General features: G+C 62.8%; 1 protein-coding gene across 1 annotated transcript; it reads left to right on the top strand.

The window, feature by feature from the left end:
• Window positions 1-3,105: 3,105 nt before the first annotated feature.
• On the top strand, window positions 3,106-18,341 carry Slc6a19 (solute carrier family 6 member 19). The gene is made up of 12 exons (XM_027943910.2): window positions 3,106-3,307; window positions 7,834-7,974; window positions 8,869-9,006; window positions 9,670-9,851; window positions 10,240-10,350; window positions 10,778-10,890; window positions 14,335-14,463; window positions 14,594-14,750; window positions 15,669-15,873; window positions 15,967-16,126; window positions 17,808-17,970; window positions 18,138-18,341. The coding sequence occupies exons 1-12, from the start codon at window positions 3,106-3,108 to the stop codon at window positions 18,339-18,341; spliced, it is 1,905 nt and encodes a 634-aa protein (XP_027799711.1).
• The last annotated feature ends 3,273 nt before the right edge of the window (window positions 18,342-21,614 follow it).

Here is a 21,614-nt window from a genome sequence, read left to right as displayed (position 1 = left end):
CTCTGTTTGTCTCTACCTCTATCTCTGTCTGCCTCTGTCTCTATGTCTACCTCTCAGTGTCTCTGTCTCTGCCTCTGTAACTCTGTCTCTGTCTCTGTCTGTGCCTCCTGTGTCTCTGTCTCTACCTCTCTGCCTCTCCATCTCCACCACCCTATCTCTGACTGTCTCTGTCTCTCTGCCTGTCTCTGTCTCTGCCTCCTGTGTCTCTATCTCTACCTCTCTGACTCTCTGTCTCCACCTCCCTGTCTCTGGCTGTGTGTCTCTGTCTCTGCCTCCTGTGTCTCTATCTCTACCTCTCTGCCCCTCCGTCTCCACCTCCCTGTCTCTGACGGTCTCTGTCTCTCTGCCTGTCTCTGTCTCTGTCTCCCTGTGACTCTGTCTCTATCTCTCTGCCCCTCTATCTCCCCCTCCATGTCTCTGACTGTCTCTGTCTCTACCTCTCTGCCCCTCCGTCTCCACCTCCCTGTCTCTGTCTCTGCCTTCTGTGTCTCTGTCTCTACCTCTCTGCCTCTCCATCTCCACCTCCCTGTCTCTGACTGTCTCTGTCTCTGCCTCCCTGTGTCTCTGTCTCTACCTCTCTGACTCTCCATCTCCACCTCCCTGTCTCTGTCTCTGTCTCTGCCTCTCCATCTCCACCTCCCTGTCTCTGACGGTCTCTGTCTCTGTCTCTGCCTCTGTCTCTGCCTCCCTGTGTCTCTGTCTCTACCTCTCTGCCCCTCCATCTCCCCCTCCCTGTCTCTGACTGTCTCTGTCTCTGTCTCTGCCTCCCTGTGTCTCTGTCTCTACCTCTCTGCCCCTCCATCTCCACCTCCCTGTCTCTGACTGTCTCTGTCTCTGTCTCTGCCTCCCTGTGTCTCTGTCTCTACCTCCCTGTGTCTCTGTCTCTACCTCTCTGCCCCTCCATCTCCACCTCCCTGTCTCTGACTGTCTCTGTCTCTGTCTCTGCCTCCCTGTGTCTCTGTCTCTACCTCTCTGCCCCTCTATCTCCCTGTCTCTGACTGTCTCTGTCTCTTTGCCTGTCTCTGTCTCTGCCTCCCTGGGTCTCTGTTTCTACCTCTCTGCCCCTCCGTCTCCCCCTCCCTGTCTCTGACGGTCTCTGTCTCTGCCTCCCTGTGTCTCTGTCTCTACCTATCTGCCCCTCCATCTCCCTGTCTCTGACTGTCTCTGTCTCTTTGCCTGTCTCTGTCTCTGCCTCCCTGGGTCTCTGTTTCTACCTCTCTGCCCCTCCGTCTCCCCCTCCCTGTCTCTGACGGTCTCTGTTTCTGCCTCCCTGTGTCTCTGTCTCTACCTCTCTGCCCCTCCATCTCCCCCTCCCTGTCTCTGACTGTCTCTGTCTCTGTCTCTACCTCCCTGTGTCTCTGTCTCTACCTCTCTGCCCCTCCGTCTCCCCCTCCCTGTCTCTGACTGTCTCTGTCTCTGTCTCTGCCTCCCTGTGTCTCTGTCTCTACCTCTCTGCCCCTCCGTCTCCCCCTCCCTGTCTCTGACTGTCTCTGTCTCTGTCTCTGCCTCCCTGTGTCTCTGTCTCTACCTCTCTGCCCCTCCGTCTCCCCCTCCCTGTCTCTGACTGTCTCTGTCTCTGTCTCTGCCTCCCTGTGTCTCTGTCTCTACCTCTCTGCCCCCCGTCTCCCCCTCCCTGTCTCTGACGGTCTCTGTCTCTACCTCCCTGTGTCTCTGTCTCTACCTCTCTGCCCCTCCATCTCCCTGTCTCTGACTGTCTCTGTCTCTTTGCCTGTCTCTGTCTCTGCCTCCCTGTGTCTCTGCCTCTACCTCTCTGCCCCTCCGTCTCCCCCTCCCTGTCTCTGACTGTCTCTGTCTCTGTCTCTGCCTCCCTGGGTCTCTGTCTCTACCTCTCTGCCCCTCCGTCTCCCCCTCCCTGTCTCTGACTGTCTCTGTCTCTGTCTCTGCCTCCCTGTGTCTCTGTCTCTACCTCTCTGCCCCTCCGTCTCCCCCTCCCTGTCTCTGACGGTCTCTGTCTCTCTGCAGCCTCTTCCAGAGCCCCGCCCTCCCTTGGCTCTGATACCCTGGAAGCCAGATGCTCTCAGGGGCAAGCCTCGTCTCTGGCCCCCACCCTCTGAGCACCCCACATGGGCAAAGGCCAGCCTGAGCTTGCTGACCCCAAGGGATGCCCTCGCCCCAAGATGGAGCCAGGTGGAGGGTGGGACCGAGCCTGGCTTGGGGGCTCCTCCTGCAGCGGGGCTGGCTGCTGGAGAAATAAAGTAGCCAGGACATGGGCTTGGGGAGAGGACCAGGGTCACCTCAGGGAGGCCCAGTGGGGGTCTTGGAGCCCAGGTGGCTCCTGAGGGGAGAGGGGCCATGGGGCCAGATGGGCAGAGCCCATCTTGGAGGCGTCCCCCACCCGAGCTCCTGCCACCACCCCCACTCCGCTCCAGTCTTGGCACAGATGAACCCTGGCGCAGTACCTTGGCGCCCCAGCGGGGAGCAGGGGTGCCGCGGCCCGGCACTGCCCGGGCACAATGCAGCCGCACAGTGCCCTGGAGGAAAGAGGCTGCGGGCCGCACAGGCAGGGCCGCCCTCCCAGGGCTCCGCCGGGAGGGACCCGAGCCACACAGCCCTCCCACCACAGGCAATGTCCAGTACCGGCACAGGGCTTCCCCGCCTCCCCTGGACTGGGGTCAGCAATGTCCAGAGGACAGCCTGACTTGGAAGGGGCTGAGAGGAGACCTGCCCAGCTTCCTGCAGGGAGGAGATGCAGCTGCTCCAAGGACCCAGAGGACCAGTATCCTCCTGGGCCAGGCAGGGCCAGCAGATACCATCTATTTGCCTCGGGCCCCTCTTCCCAGGGAGCAGGCCTGGCCCTGGCCTGGGGCTGCACTCCCCCCACGATGTCTGTGTTTGCACAGGGGAGGGGCGGCCAGCCGGGGCCTCCTGTCTGCAGCAGGGGGTGGCTCCAGGGCCCTGGGATGGGCAGATAAGGCATTAACTGCAGCTGAGACGCGCCCTGCTGATCTGCTGACGCCTCCGTCCACCCAGGTGCTCGGGTGAGGTGCCAAAGGTTCCCTATAAAGCACTGGGCTCCCAGCCACCGCCACTTGCCCTCTGGCTCCCGTCGTGCCTGCGCGTGCCAGGCCCAGCTCGGTGACCACCATGGTGAGGCTCGTGCTGCCCAACCCGGGCCTGGAGGACCGGATCCCTTCCCTGGATGAGCTGGAGAGCATCGAGAAGAAGGAGGCCAGCTCCCGGCCCCAGTGGGACAACAAGACCCAGTACATGCTCACCTGTGTGGGCTTCTGCGTGGGCCTCGGCAACGTGTGGCGCTTCCCCTACCTGTGCCAGAGCCACGGAGGAGGTAGGGTGGCCAGGGCCCGGCGGGTGGGGGGGGCTTGAGGCCCAGGTGAAGGCTGAGGCCAGACAGACTGCAAGGCCAGGAGCAAACAACCCAGATGCCGGAGGTCACAGACGGCCATCCCTGCTGGACCCCAGTACGCCCTTCAGAGAGCTGAGAGGCCTGAAGATGTCCCCACCCCTAGTCTCCTGGGGAGACCCACCTGTTCAGCCCAGTGTAGCTGTGGGTTCAAAGACGGTCTCGCAGCGGCTAGAGACAGGGACGGGCAGCTCCTCCAGGTGGAGCCTCCTCCCCTGAGGATGGAAGGCTTGGGTACTGGGCCCCTAAGACCCCATAGACTGGGAGAGGGTGACCAGAGGCACATGCTGCTGGACTCCAAGCCGGGCTCTGGAGGCACAGCCCGAAGGCCCACAGTGGGGCCCTGCCTTCAACCCACGAGCCTCGGCGGGGCCGCTCCAGGGCCTGGCCTTCCACAGGCAGCCCCCTTTCCCCACTCCTGGTGTGGGCCTGAGCTGGGCTGGCCCCTTGTCCAGCTCCGGGTGGTTCCTGCTGCTTGCAGGAGGCTCAGGGGGCGAGTGGCCAGCATGGAGGTCATGCTCCTGATGGCCTGTTCCCTGACCCCAGCCCTGGGAGGCTGCTGCCCCTCTTGTGGGCAGCCTTGGGCTCCATTACAATTCGGAGTCCTGAAGGCCCGGGAGTCTGGGCAGGCCCCGCCTGACTGCAGGAACAGGCTCTGCGGGTACCCCGCGTGCCATGAGGCGTGGCTCAGGTTCTCTCTCACTGACTGGTCGTGCAGCCTCACGGCTCTGAGGGAAGTGCCCAGGGAGCAGCGGGTGGCACTCCTGGGTCAGCTTTGCCCTCCGAATTGCGCAGGCTGCGCTGTGCAGGTGAACTCTCTGGTGTCTCTGGTCCAGCCGGCCTGTCCCACTTGGGGCAGGTGGGTGCCCTGGGGCTAGGGTGGGGCCTCCCAGCAGGCCAGGTGCTGACAGTCCCCAGGTCCCTTCTCCACACTGGCTTCCCAGAATTCAGCTCAGCCTTCCTCCAAAGTCCCCTCCCCGCCCCAGGACCCTGCAGCACTTGGTGCTAAAGGGAGCCAGAGCTGCCTGCAGATACGCAGGCCTGGGACCTCCTCTCCACTCAGGGCAGAGGGGAGGACAGGCAGGGGGCCATGCAGGTGCCACAGGGGGAACAGACCATGATGCCCACGGAGGCCAGGGCTGACCGGTGTCCACCTGGGAGAGCATCGGTGGGTCTGAGGCTGACCCACAGCACTTTGTTTCAGGGTCTCTCAAAAGGGCCTCCTGTGAGCCCAGGGATTTGGGGGAAATCTGAAGGGCTCCAGCTCCTCGGGGTTAGGGTTAGCCTGGAGATTGCGGGGCTTTGGGTCCTAACACTTCCCTCTGAGGACCATGGGGTCTGACCCTTGGAGGACAGATGGGGAAGGGGCTGTGCAGGCTCTGTCACAGGCTGGGATCCCTGGGCAGAGTGTCCTGGGCACCTGCTTCCCTGCAGGGCCTGGGCTCCAGGCAGGCAGAGAGGTCCTGGGAAGCCCAGGGTCTAGGGTGGTCCTGAGGACACCAGCAAGCCCTTCTCCCCTAGTCCCTGGACAAGCTGCCCCTGTCCTCTTGTGTGGGGACACCTGGTCACCTCCCGGGCTTTGGAGGCCACCTTACAGCCAGGCTCTCCAACAGCTGCAGAGATAGTAAGCACAGGTCACCATGAGACCTGTGCCCCTGGGTTACTCTGCCCTGTGCTGACCAGGTCCAATAACCCAGCACCTGGCCTGAAGGAGCTAGCCTGGCTGTCTCTGGACGCAGGGGCTGGCAGAGAAGCCCTGTAGGTGAGGCTCTGTCTGCATTCCGCCTTCAAGGAAACAGCTGAAAGGACCCAGGGGACACAGGGTCCCCTCTGCAGGCTCCTGGGGACGTGAGGCTTTGGCAGGAGGGCAGGGGAGTACCTGGCTCTGCACACCAGCAAGCCCAGCCTGCCCCGCTCTAGTCCACGGGCTGCCTCCAATGGCTGGCTCTGTGGGTCCTGTCCCTGTGGGTCCTCTCCTCCGTGGGCCCTGACCTCCGTGGGTCCTGTCCTCTGAGTCCTCTCCTCCATGGGTCCTGACCTCCGTGGGTCCTGTCCTCGTGGGTCCTGTCCTCCGTGGGTCCTGTCCTCCGTGGGTCCTGTCCTCCGTGGATCCTGTCCTCGTGGGTCCTGTCCTCCGTGGGTCCTGTCCTCCGTGGGTCCTGACCTCCGTGGGTCCTCTCCTCCGTGGGTCCTGTCCTCTGTGGATCCTGTCCTCGTGGTTCCTGACCTCCGTGGGTCCTCTCCTCTGTGGATCCTGTCCTCGTGGGTCCTGTCCTCCGTGGGTCCTGTCCTCCGTGGGTCCTCTCCTCCGTGGGTCCTGTACTCGTGGGTCCTGTACTCGTGGGTCCTGTCCTCTGTGGATCGTGACCTCCGTGGGTCCTCTCCTCCGTGGGTCCTCTCCTCTGTGGGCCCTGACCTCCGTGGGTCCTGTCCTCTGAGTCCTCTCCTCCATGGGTCCTGACCTCCGTGGGTCCTGTCCTCCGTGGGTCCTGTCCTCGTGGGTCCTGTCCTCCTTGGGTCCTGTCCTCCGTGGGTCCTGTCCTCGTGGGTCCTGTCCTCCGTGGGTCCTGTCCTCCGTGGGTCCTCTCCTCCGTGGGTCCTGTCCTCCGTGGATCCTGACCTCCGTGGGTCCTCTCCTCCGTGGGTCCTGTCCTCCGTGGGTCCTGTCCTCCGTGGGTCCTGTCCTCTGTGGATCCTGTCCTCCGCTCAGCAAGCTGGAGCACTTACCCTGCAGAAGGGGGTGTGGCTCCCTCCAGGCAGCGCTATCCCCAGCACTTCCCTGTCTGTCTGTCCTGCCACCTGGCTTCTGAGTGTGCTCCAGTGAGCCGAGGGCTCCAGGCAGCACCAGGAGGCCGGGTCTCCCGGGACCTTTGGACCCACACAGCCGTCCTGCAGGAGACTCACCACAGCCCCTCCCTCCTGGGCGCCAGCACCCATGGGAGGCGCAGGAGGACAGAAGGGCCCCTCCTGGCTTGGTTTCAAAGGACATTTCAAAGGCCTTGCTGGAGACCCCCAGGGGCCGAGGACCCACCTGGCCCTCCCAGAGGTTCTAAGGGCTTGCTTCCTAGGCTGGGTTGTCCTGAGCCAGGCCCCCAGGAGCCCCAGGCGCCCCCATGCCAAGACGCTGCTGACCACACTGCAGCTGGGCCCCCACCACTCTCTGTTCCCTCGCTGGGCCTGACCGCAGCAGGGACCCCCAAGGGCCTCACTGGAACCGAGGGAAGCCTTGCTCTGCCTCTCATTGTCTCTCTGTCCATGTGTCAGTCTGGAGGATGCTGTCCCTGCCTGACAGGGGCCTGGCTCTGCCCAGAAGGCCCAGGCTGCTCCCAGGGGGTGTTCTGGCCAGATGTTGGGATCTGGGGTGTCCTTCTGGGGTGGGTCTTGTCACCTGTGCCTAGGACACCAGGCCAAGGAGGGCAGGTTTTGAGGGTGGGTGGCTCACATCTGTCATTCTTTAGCTGTACATGACGCCAGGGGACCTGGCAGGACAGTCGCAGGTCAATGCTGGTGCCCAGCGTTCAGGGAAGTGGCCTCGGGGCTGGCCCACACCTGGTCTCAGGCAGCATTGTGTTTGGCTCTGAGGCTGTGCTTGGGCTGTGAGTAGTGTCCTAAGCACAATCCAGCTGCTCCCTGTCACAGCAGATGCTCCCTGCCTGAGAGGGCCCCTGGGGGGAGGTTGGGGGGGGAGGCTTTCCATTCTCCTCTCAGGTGGGGACAATTTGGTAATGAGGGTAGCATCCTGATTCAGGGGCAGGCCGGCTCAGCCCCAGCCCCAGGGTGGTGCTGCATCCTGTTCTCACTGGGCCCGGGGGCAAGCAGGTAAAATCAACAGGGTCCACGCCCACTGCAGGGCCCCTGAGCCCCCTCACAGACCCTGCTGAGCACACCCAGTGCCTCTGTAGCCCAGGCTGGCGCCTGCTGCTCCTCCCACACTCTTCCCACGCTGTCCTCATCTCCCCAGCGGTTCAGTGACCCCCTCTGCCCAGCTCCCTGGACACCTTCACTAGCTCCCAGGTGCTGCTGGAAGCCCACTTGCAGCACGGGTGCAGGCTGGACATCAGCAGGCGCTGGCAGCGGGGCGCCTTCGGGGCAGATGGCCTGTTCGCAGAGCTCTGGGGGCCGACGGCCCTGGTTAGGAGCCCCCACAGCACAGGTGTTCGGTGTTCGCAGCGGCAGCGGCGTGCCTGGTCCGGCGACCACACCCCGGTGGACAGGTGGAGCCGGTCGGTGTGTGGGAGGGCGGGAATGCCTGCTTCCCAGTGGCCCTTCTGGAGCAGGCCGTCCACCCGACCCTGGTCGTGACTCACTGCTCCATCTCGGCTCAGGTCCACCCTGCCCACCCCCCTTGGTGCTCTGTCTCACAGTCAGGACGCAGCTCTGCAGCACTGTCCCTGGGCCCGTCCCCAGGGCCCCTGCAGGCCTGCGTCCTGACGCCTGCTCTGCCCTTGCAGGAGCCTTCATGATCCCGTTCCTCATCCTGCTGGTGGTGGAGGGCATGCCCCTGCTCTACCTGGAGTTCGCCATCGGTCAGCGGCTGCGGAAGGGCAGTGTGGGCGTGTGGAGCTCCATCCACCCGGCCCTCAAGGGCGTCGGTGCGTGTCTGGTGTGGCCCCTCCTGGGCCAGGGACTGGAGCACGGCCCTCCAAGTGTCCCCAGGCGGAGAGGGATCCCAGGGTCACCCCTCTCAGAGGCCTTCAGAAACCCTCGGCTGGAGCCTCCAGAGTGTAGATGGCAGGGTCAGCGCTGGACGCTCCTGGTCCCCAGGAGGCTCTAGACGCAGAGGACAGCAGAATGACCCCTGCCTGCCCAGAGTAGGCCAGCAGAGGGCACTAGCTGCCTGCTCTCGGCCTACTTCCACATACTCAGCGAGGAGTCCCCCAGCACTGACCCCAGCCCCAGGTGTGGTCACTCATTTACAAACTCCGACCCAGGGGTGGCCCTAGCGTGTTCTCACCAAGAGGTCCACAGTTCACTGGGACCTCAGGACATGGGTAGGCACCAAAAAATTCTTGAGCTTGGGGAGAAAGGGTCAGGGTCCACTAGGAAAGGGACTCTGAGTCCAGGTGGGGCCTGCCCTGAGGCCTGAGGCCCAACCAGCACCACTACCCACAGCCTGCCCTGGAATCCAGAGCTCCTGCCCCCAGCCCTTGCCTCTCCCAGCCCTCCTGTACCCGTCGGCCCCCCGTCCCTCCTGTCCCCATCTGTCCCCAGCCCTCCTGTACCCGTCGGCCCCCCACTCCCTCTCACACACATTCTGTTCCCTCTCACACTTCAGCCAAGTGCACACATGACACCCTTGTGGTCCTGCCCCGTGGTCCCAGGCACTGGAGCACTCCCCCAGGAGCTCGACAGACAGCCTTCCCTGCCCGCCTGCCCCTGGTGTGGGTGGGCCTGGGGGACTGCTCCTGCCCCTCAGGCTGTTGAGTGCCCTGTCGGGAGGCCCTCCGCGGGCAGCTGCCCTCGGCCTCAGCCACCCCTTCCTGCAGGCATCGCCTCCATGTTTGTGTCCTTCATGGTGGGTCTGTACTACAACACCATCATCGCCCTGGTCATGTGGTACTTCTTCAACTCCTTCCAGGAGCCCCTGCCGTGGAGCGACTGCCCGCTCAACGGGAACGGCACAGGTGAGGCTGGCCGGAGCCAGTGCCCCCCCACCTGGCCCCGTGGGAGTGACGGGACCTCCTAGAAGGCACAGGGCCACGCTCCGTGCATGGCCACCCAGGTGCTACGGACCTGGTTGTTGAAACAGCGCCTGGGAGCCACAGGTCACTTAGAAACCAGAGCCTTCAGGGCCCACGGACAGGGACCCGGGAACTGCTGCGGCTCCAGGCTCCAGGCAGGCCTGGTGGGATGCCCAGAGGACCAACTCCTTCGCACCTGTGGCCCCGCCCTGTCTCCACCACGGGTGCCTGTGCGTGTTCCCCAACCCTGGCCCTTCCAGGATCCCTCACTCGGGGGCCTGCAGGGTCGGAAAGGCTCAGGTCCTCCTACGGCACCCCCGCTGCTCTTGGGCCGGAGCCTTCCCTCTTGGGTGTGGCTCTGTGAGCCCCCAGAGCAGGGCAGTCACGGGTGTGGACCTGGCCAGGGCATCCAAGACCCCAACCTCCTGCCTGCTGAGCGTGTGCCCCCAGGAGCTGGGGCAGCAAGAAGCAGCACATGCCACAGGCAGGCGCGTGTCCCCAACACGCTCATGCCTCCGGGCACATGAGGGGCCTTGGTGGCCCTTCTCCCACGTGTCTCCCCCTGGTGGCCCAGCCCTGAGGTGTGCGCCTGGCTTGCCCTCGCAGGCTACGTGGAGGAGTGTGCCAAGAGCTCCTCCGTGGACTACTTCTGGTACCGAGAGACCCTCAACATCTCCACCTCCATCAGCGACTCGGGCTCCATCCAGTGGTGGGTCCTGCTCTCCCTGACCTGTGCCTGGAGCGTGCTGTACGTGTGCACCATCCGTGGCATTGAGACCACCGGGAAGGTATGGGTGTGTCCAGGCTGCTGCCTCCGGGAACGGGGCCCACACCTGAGCCACTGACCACCTCACCTGGTCCCAATGTCCTCTGGGGAGGCCTCTGCCCCAGGTTTGCCACACGTGTTGGCCAAGATGCTCTCAAGACAGGCTCTTGAATCGTCCCGTGCAGGCTGAGGCACAGCCCGGCGTGGAGCTGGCCCAGCATCACGAGGCCCAGGGTCCAGCCCCGCGCTGCGCTCTGCACGCAGTTATCCCATCTCCCTGGGTGGAAGCATTAAGTGACACCAGGCCTAGCGGAAGACGGAGAGGGGCCACCATCCTCGGCTGGGAAGGCTTCCCGCCTGCCAGCCCTGCCCTCGTCCCGGCCTGACCCGTGTGCCCTCTGCCCATGCAGGCTGTCTACATCACCTCCACGCTGCCCTACATTGTGCTGACCATCTTCCTCATCCGCGGCCTGACGCTGAAGGGTGCCACCAACGGCATCGTCTTCCTGTTCACGCCCAACGTGAGTTCCTGCTGTCCACCCTCTCCAGATCCTCTGGGGAGGTCCATGCTGGGGCAGGCCCTCCCCGACTCTGTGTCCTCCTGGCCTCAAGACCAGCTCCCAGGCCTGCTGGCCAGCTGCAACCTGGCCAGTCCCAAGTCTAGGAGGGTCAAGGAGGGCCCAGCGGGAGTCCTGTCTGCAGGCCCTCCTGCGGCTGTGCAGGGTGGGGGCACTGGTTAGCTTGAGGTTGCCCCTCTGTGTAGAATAGTGGCCCCAGTCAGGGGAGGAACCAGCTGCTCCCTGTGGTGGACAGCGTCCATCCTGACCACCAGTCACCACCAGCCCAGGCGGCCTCCCTCCCTGACACACCGCGAGGCTCAGGTCTCCTCCCCGGCCACCCTCCTTTGTTCTGGGCCTGGCGGGTGAGCCGCGGTCTCTGTCGGAGCAGGTCACGGAGCTGGCCAACCCCACCACCTGGCTGGACGCGGGCGCCCAGGTGTTCTACTCCTTCTCGCTGGCCTTTGGAGGTCTCATCTCCTTCTCCAGCTACAACTCTGTGCAGTGAGTGTGGGGCAGGCGGGTTCCGCAGAGCGGGCACGGAGGGCCTGTTTCCCGCTGACCAAGTGCAGTTCTGTTGTGAGCATGAGAAGGGAGAACAGAGGTGCTTGGCAAAGCCCAGCCCCCTTCACAGCCCACTGGCTGGGCACCTGGAAGGGAATGCCCCGGGTGTTCCTCGAGCCGGGCCCCAATGAGCTCCGCTGCTTGGTCTCTGTGTGCTCCCTCTCCTCAGTCCCCACCTCCACACCCACGCGGTACCTGCTCACTCCTTGGCACCCCAGACCCTGGTGGGATCCTGCAGGCAGAGCCTCCCTGAGAGCCCCAGGAGAGGGCCCAGGATTCAGAGGCCAGGCAGTCCCCAGGAGAAACACAGGGGGTGCTGTGGAGCACCTACCGTGGATTGCCCCAGTGATCCTCACTGGGTGGGGAGACAAGCACCTACTGTGTGTCAGAGCCATCCTCAGTGAACTGTGGTGGGTGAGTGGGACAAGTACCTACTGTGCATCGGGGTCATCCTTGCTGACCTGTGGGTCGGGGGGACAAGCACATATTGTGTCACAGGGCCATCTCAGTGACCCACAGTGGGTGGGGGGACAAGCACGTACTGTGTGACAGGGCCATCTCAGTGACCCACAGTGGATGGGGGGACAAGCACCTACTGTGTGACAGGGCCGTCTAAGTGACCCATGGTGGGTGGGGGGACAAGCACCTACTGTGCATTAGAACCATCTCAGTGACTCATGGTGGGTGGGGGGACAAGCACCTACTGTGCATTAGGGCCATCTCAGTGACCCACAGTGGATGGGGGGACAAGCACTTACTGTGTGACAGGGCCATCTCAGTGACCCATGATGGGTGGGGGGACAAGCACCTACTGTGCATTAGGACGATCTCAGTGACTCATGGTGGGTGGGGGGACAAGCACCTACTGTGCATTAGGGCCATCTCAGTGACCCACAGTGGATGGGGGGAAAAGCACTTACTGTGTGACAGGGCCATCTCAGTGACCCATGATGGGTGGGGGGACAAGCACCTACTGTGCATTAGGGCCATCTCAGTGACTCATGGTGGGTTGGGGGGACAAGCACCTACTGTGTGACAGGGCCATCCTGGGTGAAGCCTGGTGGGCCATGGTTGAGCCCAGCGATCAGCAAATGTGTCTGTGCTGATGAGCGGAGGTGGGGGCGGGAAGGAGGCAGCAGGGGCGGGGCAGGATGGCCTTCTGGGGGCAGGTGGACCTGCAGGCTTGGCCAGGCAGCCGAGGTTGAACAGAGGTGGCACAGAGGCCAGGCAGGCAGGGGTGCCTTCTGGGAAGGAGGGACTGACAGGAGAGCATGGTGATCGGGGAGGCAGGGCTGGTAGGCGGCCAGGGTCAGCACGGACAGAGGGCTTCCGGGCACTGCAGGAGGGGCACCAGGTAGCAGCCATGGAGCAGGTAGAGTGGGGCAGTGTTGCCCTTAGCTCGACCGAAGACTCTGTGTTCAGTGTCACCGCGTGGGCCGGGTCCCGGGCTTCAGAGAGCCCCCTCTGGAGCAGTGGGGAGTGGGTGGAAGCGGACACAGGCCCGCCGCAGGGGAGCCAAGCGGAGCTCCACCGGCTTCAGACACTTCACCTCCACACAGTTCACGCCGGTGCCCCGCTCAGCGCTGAGGACCCCACAGCGGGCAGCGGCCCCTCCAGGACCAGACGTTCTCAGCTCACCAGAGATACCCGACCCCCGAGCGGTCACTCCCAAGTCCCTGGGGCCAGCCCTGGTGGCTTTCTGGCCTGGCTGTGCTGCTCGGGCTGCATGGAGCTCCCTGTGAAGCGGGCACCCCGCCTCCTTCCTGGCCTGGCTGACTGGGTGGTGGTGGACAGTGCACAGCCTGCCTGTCTGTCCACGGGTTAGCCGGGACATCGGGCTGTTTCCACTTCTTGGCTGCTGTGAGCACCAGCACACAGGTGTGGACCCTTAGGGGCGGCACTGCTGGGCAGTGCTCTGCCCGTCGCCTGGCCACTGCCCGCTCTGCGCTCGGCCAGACGTGCAGGCGCCCAGGCCCCTCAGTTCCTCTGCGCAGGGCCCTCCCAGTGGTGCAGGGCGGTGCCCCCCGTGGACACATCTGCAGCCCTGATGGCTCACATGCTGCCTGGGGGCCACGTGTGCCTCTGGTCTCCACAGCCCTTTTTTACTTTATTACTGGGTTATGGATGCCACCGTTGGTACTGGGGTTGAACGCAGGGTGATCACCCACTGAGCTACGCCACCAGCCCTTTTTATTTAGTTTGAAAGGGCCTCTCTAAGTTGCCCAGGTTGACCTTGAACTTACCGTCCTCTTGCCTCAGGATCTGGAGTGGCCACCACACCCAGCCACTCTGCCTTTGACAGAAGCATCTGGAGGGAGGGGAGCTGGTGCGGTCTGCTGGGGGTCAGCACGTGCTCAGTGGCGAGCCTTCAGGTGTCACAGCGACTGGGAGTCCTTAGGCAAAAGCAGAGACCCCAGGGGTCCAGGGGGCTGGACAGTCAGTGTGGAGGCCTCAGCCGGAGGCTGAGTGAGGTCACTGCGGTTGTGAGGACAGGGAGGAAGTTCACAGTCCTTAGGGGCCCTAAGCTGAGGCCGCAGGTGGCCACACCTCCCACTCCTCTGGGGCCAGGACTACACAGCTCTATGGCCCTCAAGCCACCTGGGGCAGCACGAACCCTGCAGACCCTCCACAGACTACAACTCCAGCGGGGGACCCCTGCTGGGACCTCCCCTGCTGCACCATGGGTGACATCCATCATGTCACGGAGGCCCAGGGCTCAGAGGACAAGTCCCAGACAGAGCCTTCCAGCTCCTCCTTCCCCCCTGGGAGGGGGTCCACCCAGCTCTGGGTCCACCCAGGCCTGGGGTCCACCCAGTCCTGGCATCTGTGAAGTGAATCCCTCTCGAAATTCCAATTAAGAACCTACAACCCAAACCAAGCCACCCATCACACTAGGGTCTGAGGCAAGGAGGTGTGGGCAGGGGAGGCCCTGGCCTGCCATTTCCAGAGGACGTGGGCCTTGCCTGCTGGGGTGGAGGCCCAGGGCCTGCCCTTCCTCTGAGCCGACTGTCCCCTGCCTGAGCTGGGCTGGGATTGGAGCACAGAGATCTCTGGGCCCAGCGGTGAAGCTCGTCCAGGCGTCCCCAGGCTTTGGGGGTCCAGAGCCACCCGTGGGGGAAGGTGTGTGGCCTCCTAACGTGGTAAGAAGGTCAAGAGTGAGGTCCACCAGCCTTGTGCTTGGGGCTGAGACCCAGCCCTTGGGCCACTCTTGAGTCTGAAATGCCCACACACCAGAGGACAGTGGGCTCAGCTGCTCCCTACCCAGGGCAGGGCGCAGCCTCAGGACTGGACATGGTGGGCCTCCACACTGCCCAACTCTGGGCGGGTGCATCCTCGCCCACACACCAGCCATGCCGGGCCTGCAGGCACCACTCTCGTCCACAGCAACAACTGTGAGATGGACTCTGTGATCGTGTCCATCATCAACGGCTTCACGTCCGTGTACGCGGCCACCGTGGTCTACTCCATCATCGGCTTCCGCGCCACCGAGCGCTACGACGACTGCTTCAGCACGTGAGTGCATCCCCACCACCGCCCATGCTCCCACAGGGCCCTGTGGGCCACTCCAGGGCTGTGCCCACCCCTTCCACCCACGCACCCCCAGGGGCCATGGGGGCACGCATCAGCCCCCTCTCTCCTGCAGGAACATCCTGACCCTCATCAACGGGTTCGACCTGCCCGAGGGCAACGTGACCCAGGAGAACTTCGCAGACATGCAGCGCTGGTGCAACGCCACGGACCCCGTCGCCTACGCGCAGCTGAGCTTCCAGAACTGCGACATGAACTCCTTCCTCTCCGAGGTGGGTCCTGGGGGGCTCCACGCGGTTCAGAGCCCCTCCTGGCACGTGGAGCCCACTCTGTGCCAGCCCCAGTCCCTGACTTTGAACACCTAGGGCTCCCTGCAGGCTCCTTCTGTAAAGATGGAGAGTTACCAGGCGGCCAGCACCACACTTCTGTCTGGTTGACCCTCAGCCGTCAGGAAGCCGGGGAAACCTTAGTAATGGAGCTTGTGAACAACATTTTAACACCTAGGGAAATCTACTGCTCTCCATCTGGTGGCCCAAGGTGACTGCGTCTGACCTTGCAGTTTTCCAGTTGGAAGCCAGCCTGTGCTTTGGAGGAGCAGGTCATTTTCAGGGCCTGGCACTGTAGCTATTGCTGTGGCCACTGGTTAAAAGGTCACATTGGGAGCAGGAGTCACAGAGCTAGTGGCTAGCTAGGACAGAGGGGTCCTGAGGCTCACTGGTGTCCCACTGACTTCCAGAGGATGGCTCCTGGTTGAGCCAAGGTTTCTCTCCTGATTCCACTGCCCGGACAGCTGGCCTCCGGGACAGTGGCATGGCCTCGGCGCGTACCCGCAAGGCCCACCTGTGCCTTGCCCGCTGACTTCAGAGCACTATCAGGGTGTGTGCCTGTGACTCGCTCACGGGCCTGTTTGCAGCCCTCTGAGCCCAGCACCGGGAGAGCCCCCTGCAGACGCCCCTAGTGGCCACGACTGTCATCCTGGCAACATAGGGTTCTGACCGCTGCTGGGAGGTGGGACCCACCCACCGTTCATAACGCATAGTTAAGCTTTTTAAAAGGCAAGTTGGGCCCAGAAGACAGATGGACCCATTTCACCAGACGACCCCGAGTGCCCAGCCCTTGCTTGGCGTGGGCCTGGGGAACACAGGTCACCAGGTGCCTGGTGTGGCCTGTGACCATGTGCCACTGTGCAGGGTGTGGAGGGCACGGGCCTGGCCTTCATCGTCTTCACCGAGGCCATCACCAGGATGCCAGTGTCCCCGCTGTGGTCGGTGCTCTTCTTCCTCATGCTCTTCTGCCTGGGCCTCTCCTCCATGTTCGGGAACATGGAGGGTGTGGTTGTGCCCCTGCAGGACCTCAGGCTTATCCCCAAAAAGTGGCCCAAGGAGCTGCTCACAGGTGTGTGGGCACCCAGGGGGTGGCGCCCTCAGGGGAGACCCTCCTTGGCGGGTCCGGCCCCATGACCATGGCTCTGCGCCCACCGTCCCTCAGGCGTCATCTGCTTGGGCATGTACCTCATCGCCTTCGTCTTCACGCTGAACTCCGGCCAGTACTGGCTGTCCCTGATGGACAGCTACGCTGGCTCCATTCCCCTGCTGATCATCGCCTTCTGTGAGATGTTTGCTGTTGTCTACGTGTACGGCGTGGACAGGTAGGCCGGAGGTGGTGCACCGGGGACAGCCGCATCTAACAGATGAGCTCAGTCCAGGAGAGTTCCTGCTGGGCTCAGGGGAGACGGGGTGCCGTGGCTCAGGCCTCTGCTGCCATGTGGCCCGAGTGTCGATGGCCTTCAGGGGAGCAGGCCTCACATGGTCCTGGCCTTGCTGCATGGACCGAGAGAGGCAGGAGCATGGGGCTTAGCTTGGCGGAGGTGGCACCTTGATTCCCATTTGGAAGCAGTCCAAGCCCTCCAGCTCCCGATGACACTAGACGTCACTGTGCAAACAGGGCTGAGCAGCAGTGCGGGGACCCATGTGTGGTGACAGTGCTGGGACAGAAAACACAGCAGCAGCCACCAGGGAATCGCAGCTCAGCCTGGGTACACTGCATGAGCAAGACCCTCCATTGGGGACCCTGAAATAGCCCCTGGGGCTCAAGGGCAGGCACAAAATCACAGGATGGGGCAGCATCTGAGAGCAGTAGGAGCTTCCTGCTCAGTCAAGCCTGGCCCTCAGCAGTGTCCTGGGGCAGGGAGCTGGGGCTGCACACCACTCCCTGTCCACGGCCAGGGACGCTCCTGGTGTGTGGGGAGCAGTACTCCAGCCTTCTCAGGGCAGAGGAGGCTCTTGCAGCCAGCCAGAGCCCGACACAGACAGGCAGGGCGGGCAGGCAGGGCGGCCCCCTGGACCCACAGGCCCTTGGCTGCACACCTGCCCTGCCTCTCTTCATCATCCCCCACTGCTGCACAGGACTGCGGGAGGCAGGGCCCTTGTGGGTGGCCAAGTTCAGCAAGTGCCACCCTCTGCTGGGGCTCCTGCTTTGGGAGACCTGTTCTGAATCATGACACACAGCAGTCCACAGGGTACATGGACAGGGCTTCGTTAGCCTGCGTGGGGACCAGGCTGCAGCAGCCAAGGGCATCAGGGCCAGGCTGAGGAAGACCAGGTCGCCACAGGGGGTTTCAAAGTCACAAGGGTGTTTTAAGCAGAGCCTGTGGAATTAGCCACACACCCCAGCTTGGTGGCTGTGAAGGACATGCAGACTGATCTATGCTGCCTCCAGGTCTGTGGATGGTAGGAGAGGCAGGTGCCAGGTGGACGGGCTGCAGGGCTGGGCTTCCAAAGGCCCCTAGCGGGCCCGAGACCAAGTCTCAGAGACCCCAGGCAGGCTCACGCCTACGTTCCGCCTGTCCATCCTGATTTCTAAGGACAGTAAACCCTTTGTGCAGAAAGCTGGGCATAGGACAGTTTCAAGCCTTAGGGCAGGTCATGATGGGCACTGTCCAGCCTCAGGGCTGACCCTGTACATGTGTCAGGAGGAGCGGAGGGGACAAGTCTCACAGCTGCACCTGCTCTGCTCCCCTGGAGCTCTGGCCCTCTGTGGTCACCAGCACGTGGCGAGGACAGGAACCTCTGACAGCCAGCCTGCCTCAGAGCTGGTGATGGCATCCCAGGCAGTGAGGCCTCTAGGCACACGGGCTGGCAGGTGGCTCCGCTGGCCAGGGTCTCCTCCGACAAGAGGCAGAGCTTTGCCTGCACACGGGGTGGAGCTTTGCTGAGGGATGCAGGCCTCCAGGACATGTAACGTCCAGGCAGCAGGACTGGACAGCCTGGGGCCTCGATAAACTGCATCCTGGTGGACTCATGGAGGTCACCCCTCCTGCCCTGCTGCAGGTTCAACCGGGACATCGAATTCATGATTGGCCACAAGCCCAACATCTTCTGGCAGCTCATGTGGAGAGTGGTCAGCCCCATAATCATGTTGGTCATCTTCTTCTTCTACTTCGTGATCCAGGTCAACAAAGAGCTCACGTACAACGTCTGGGACCCTAGCTACGTGAGTGCCCAGCCGGCAACAGGGGCAGCTGCCAAGTTCCCCATGGGCCGGGGGAGGCAGTGCTGGAGGAAGGCGGGGGTCCCCCTGCCCCCGAGCAGCAGGCGAGCACGGTGGGGTCAGAGTGCCTTTGCCTTCTGGGTTGCTCACCCTGTGTGTCCCTCCTGCAGGACAAGTTTCCCCAGTCCCAGAAGGTGGCCTACCCAGGCTGGGTGTACGCCGTGGTGGCCATTGTGGCTGGAGTGCCGTGCCTCACCATTCCCTGCATTGCCTTCTACAAGATCGTCAGAAACCATTGGCGGAGGCCAGGTGACCAGCAAGGGCTGGTCAGCACACTGTCCACAGCCTCTGTGAACGGAGAACTCAAGTCCTGAGTGGGCCCAGCCCAGGGTCTGCAGCCGATAGTGTCGGGAGGAAAGGAGCCACAGGACCCTTGAGGTGGCAGGGCTGCAGTGTGTGTGTGCCTGAATGCATGGGTGTGTACATATGTGTTGTCCACGTGTGTTCATGCATACATGCAGGGGTACACACTTGTACAGGTGCAAAGTGTGTGGTGTGTATGTTAGAATGCATATAAACACGTGTGTGTCTGAGTGTGTAAGTATATGTGTGAATACGTGTATGTTGTGCATGTATATATACCCAAGCGCATGTTTGTGTGTACACACATGGTAGTGTATGCATGCCTGTATGTGTGCATAAGCACGTTTTACACACGTGTAAATGTTTATGTGTGAGCATATGTGTGTGTGCATGAAGGTGTGTATATGTCTGTGGATACAAGTTGTGCACACACATGCAGGTGAACATGAACATTGTGTGTGCAGATATGTGTGCACATGCATATGCAGGTGTGTGTGTTTGGGTGTAAAATGTGTCTGTATGGTGTGGGTTACGTATATATGAGTGTATGTGGGCCTTGTATTGTGCACACAGATATTTGTACATATGCACCTAAGTGTATGTGAATTGTATACACCTGTACACAACTCACAAGTGTGTGCCTGTGCACATTCCTGTTGTATACGTGTGCTTATTGCACATATGTGTGAAAATGTATGTGTTTACATGTTCCTGACACGTGCCCCTTCTCAGGCCTGGCCACCTTATGCACTGTCCCTCATGTGGACATGGTGGTGGGGCATGGACTGTGGCCTGGGGCAGACCTGGCTCAGGACTTGCCTGACCTGCACGGCCCTGTGGAGAGTCCAAGGCCCAGGCGTGGGAGGCCCAGTTGCTATGCTCCCTCTGTCGCGAGGCGGGAGACAGAGCGCGAGCTGCCGGCTGGTCTCCTTGGAATGGTCCCCGCTGCCCACCCCACACTGCTGGCTGCCCTGGACCAACGGCCCCTGAGGGAAAGGTGGGGGCCCTTTTGCTCTTCAAGGAGAAGTGTGAGGGGGCGTGGGTGGGCGAGGCTGTGGGTCTGGCCGGGGTCAGCCCAGCAGTGCATGGGCTGGGGGGACCGACCGTTTAATGATTGCTGCTGGCTGCACAGCTCGATGGGCAGCTCAGCAGAGCTCAGCCTGGCCTGACCGCAGCAGGAGCCACCTTGCGTGTTCCTAAGGGACGTTAACCCCGTGAATTTTTAGCCAGACGCTGGAGGAGAAAGGTCAAAGGGTAACTTGGCCTGAGCACTGTGGTTGAGGGCACTCTGAGAGTCCTGGGCACTTTGTCCACCCTCTGTCGCTCGGTGAGCCCGGGGTCGGCGCCTGCGTTTGCCCGGTGGTGGGGGTGTCATCCCTGGACCTGTCCCCCATCTCAGCCGGAGGACTTCCCACTTTGGATGTTTGCTTCAGCAAGCAGGTTGCCTCCGTTTTCCATGGAAAAAACTTCCTGAGGATTCTCACGGCCAGTGTGGGAGGTCCTGGGGGGCCTGGCACCATGTTCCTCCAGCTCAGAGACACTCCACGTCACTCCCCACCAGACTCCAGCTCCAGCCACGAGACCCTCCACACCCAAGTCCTCTTACCAGGAACTCTCCATCATCCAGCTGGCCACCTGGGACTGTGATCTGCAGAAATCTACCAAATCAGGGGGACCCAGGGGCCCAGGCTCTGCCCCAGGCCTGGTGACATGCCCCGGAGGCTCAGCCCAAGAAGATGGAGGGTCCCATCTGGTGGCCAGTGGTCCCACCTCCCCTCTCCCCACAACCTCCGACTGGGAAGCTGTTGATGGATCCATACCCACCAGTACACTGCCCACGGTGTCCTGGAGGCCCCCGTGTGCCTGTCCAGGAGACCCCGTGGGGTCTCGGACATCCGTGGTGTCTCCCGGGCAGCTCTCTGATGGCTTCTGTGTGGGGTTGTGGAATAAAGCCTGCCTGTTTAATACCCCTGGCTCAAGAGCTGCTGTCAGACACGGAGGCTTGAGCTGGGCTGTGGCCAAGGCCGAGGGGGGTCACAGCACTTGCAGGTGCAGCTAGCGAGTCTGGCCCACCTCTGGGCCCAGGGGATGGTTCGGGGCTCATTCTGAAAGAAGCCTCTCTGCTGTGGCCCCTGGGGTGCGGGACCTGGTAGCCCAGTGGGCTGGACAGACACTGGGGACCCCTTGCTGCCCCGGGAGGGCTGGTGGGGCTTGGCCAGGACAAGCAGGGTGCAGGAGAGGGGAGGCGGGAGGCAGGGAATCTTCCGAGGAGCACCAGGGAGAAGAGGACCGCAGGAGATGCCCCCTGTCCCAGACTGTGTCGACTGGACACGGGAGCCCTGGGGCTCGGATTTGGACTTGTGGCTGCCTGGCTGAGGTCATGTCCAGGGGAGCGGGAACACAGATCCAGGGCTGATCCTGCCCTGGGAGGGAGGAACCCAGAGCCCAAGCAGAGCCCCATGGGGCTCCTTTGAGTTGGACCCCACGGGCAGGAGGTGGCTACAGTGGAGAAGAGGACTCGACCCCCTGTGCACTGACGCTGCCCAGCCGGCTGCGGAGGGCAGAAGGGGGGCAGCTAGCACAGGAGGGGAGGAGCCGGGGAGCCCTGGCCTCCAGAGAGCAGCTGGCCCACGGGGGGCAGCCCTCCCTGACCTGGCGCCAGGACACTGTCCTTGGTCGACAGTGGGCCACACCCAGGGTCTGGGCTCTGCACTGGGTCTGCAGCAGGTGCAGCTGGGGCTGGGGACTAAGACAAGCCCAGGACAGCACAGAGCCAGGCACCAGCGTCCACCCTGGTGACTCAGACAAGTGGGCCAGCGCAGCCCAGGACTGAGCCCTTGCCCACGCGCCCAGGCCCTGGTTCCCGCCCCAGCCCTGCAAAAGAAAAAGAAACAAGACCGGATGTGACCAGCCACCAGTCGCAGCCCCTCCTGGACATCTGTCCTGAGGTGCACAGGCTGCACCCGCAGGCCAGAGCTGGGCATCACCAGCTGCACCCAGGACAGATGCCCTGCCCTGAAGCTGCGGTGGGCGCACCCCACCAGGCACGCTGCTCAGCAAGCGCAGGGCAGACCGCGCCAGCTGCAGAGTCCCGGTCATGGTGGGCAGAACAGCTGGCCCCAGGCTCTGCAGGTGCCACTCACAGAGCTTCCTAGGTGAGAAGGCAATGCCAGGACGGGGGCCACAAGGGCCGAGCATGAGCACGTGGTGACAGTGGTGCATGTGGCCCTCCCAGACCCCAGGCGCCACGTCCTTGCCCATGGCAAGCTCTGGAGAAGTGACGT

The sequence above is a fragment of the Marmota flaviventris genome, chromosome 5 (genome assembly GCF_047511675.1).
Source record: "Marmota flaviventris isolate mMarFla1 chromosome 5, mMarFla1.hap1, whole genome shotgun sequence".
Lineage (NCBI taxonomy): Eukaryota > Metazoa > Chordata > Mammalia > Rodentia > Sciuridae > Marmota > Marmota flaviventris.
Note: the sequence above shows the minus strand (reverse complement) of the source record. Positions and strands in the feature narration are given on the sequence as shown.

Bases quoted from the DNA above. Each gene is read 5' to 3' on its own strand.
- Slc6a19 (XM_027943910.2), top strand. From the start codon at position 3,106: ATGGTGAGGCTCGTGCTGCCCAACCCGGGCCTGGAGGACCGGATCCCT. The intron at 7,975-8,868 runs GTGCGTGTCTGG...CCCTTCCTGCAG, and splicing joins CCCGGCCCTCAAGGGCGTCG to GCATCGCCTCCATGTTTGTG. The intron at 10,891-14,334 runs GTGAGTGTGGGG...TCTCGTCCACAG, and splicing joins TCCAGCTACAACTCTGTGCA to CAACAACTGTGAGATGGACT.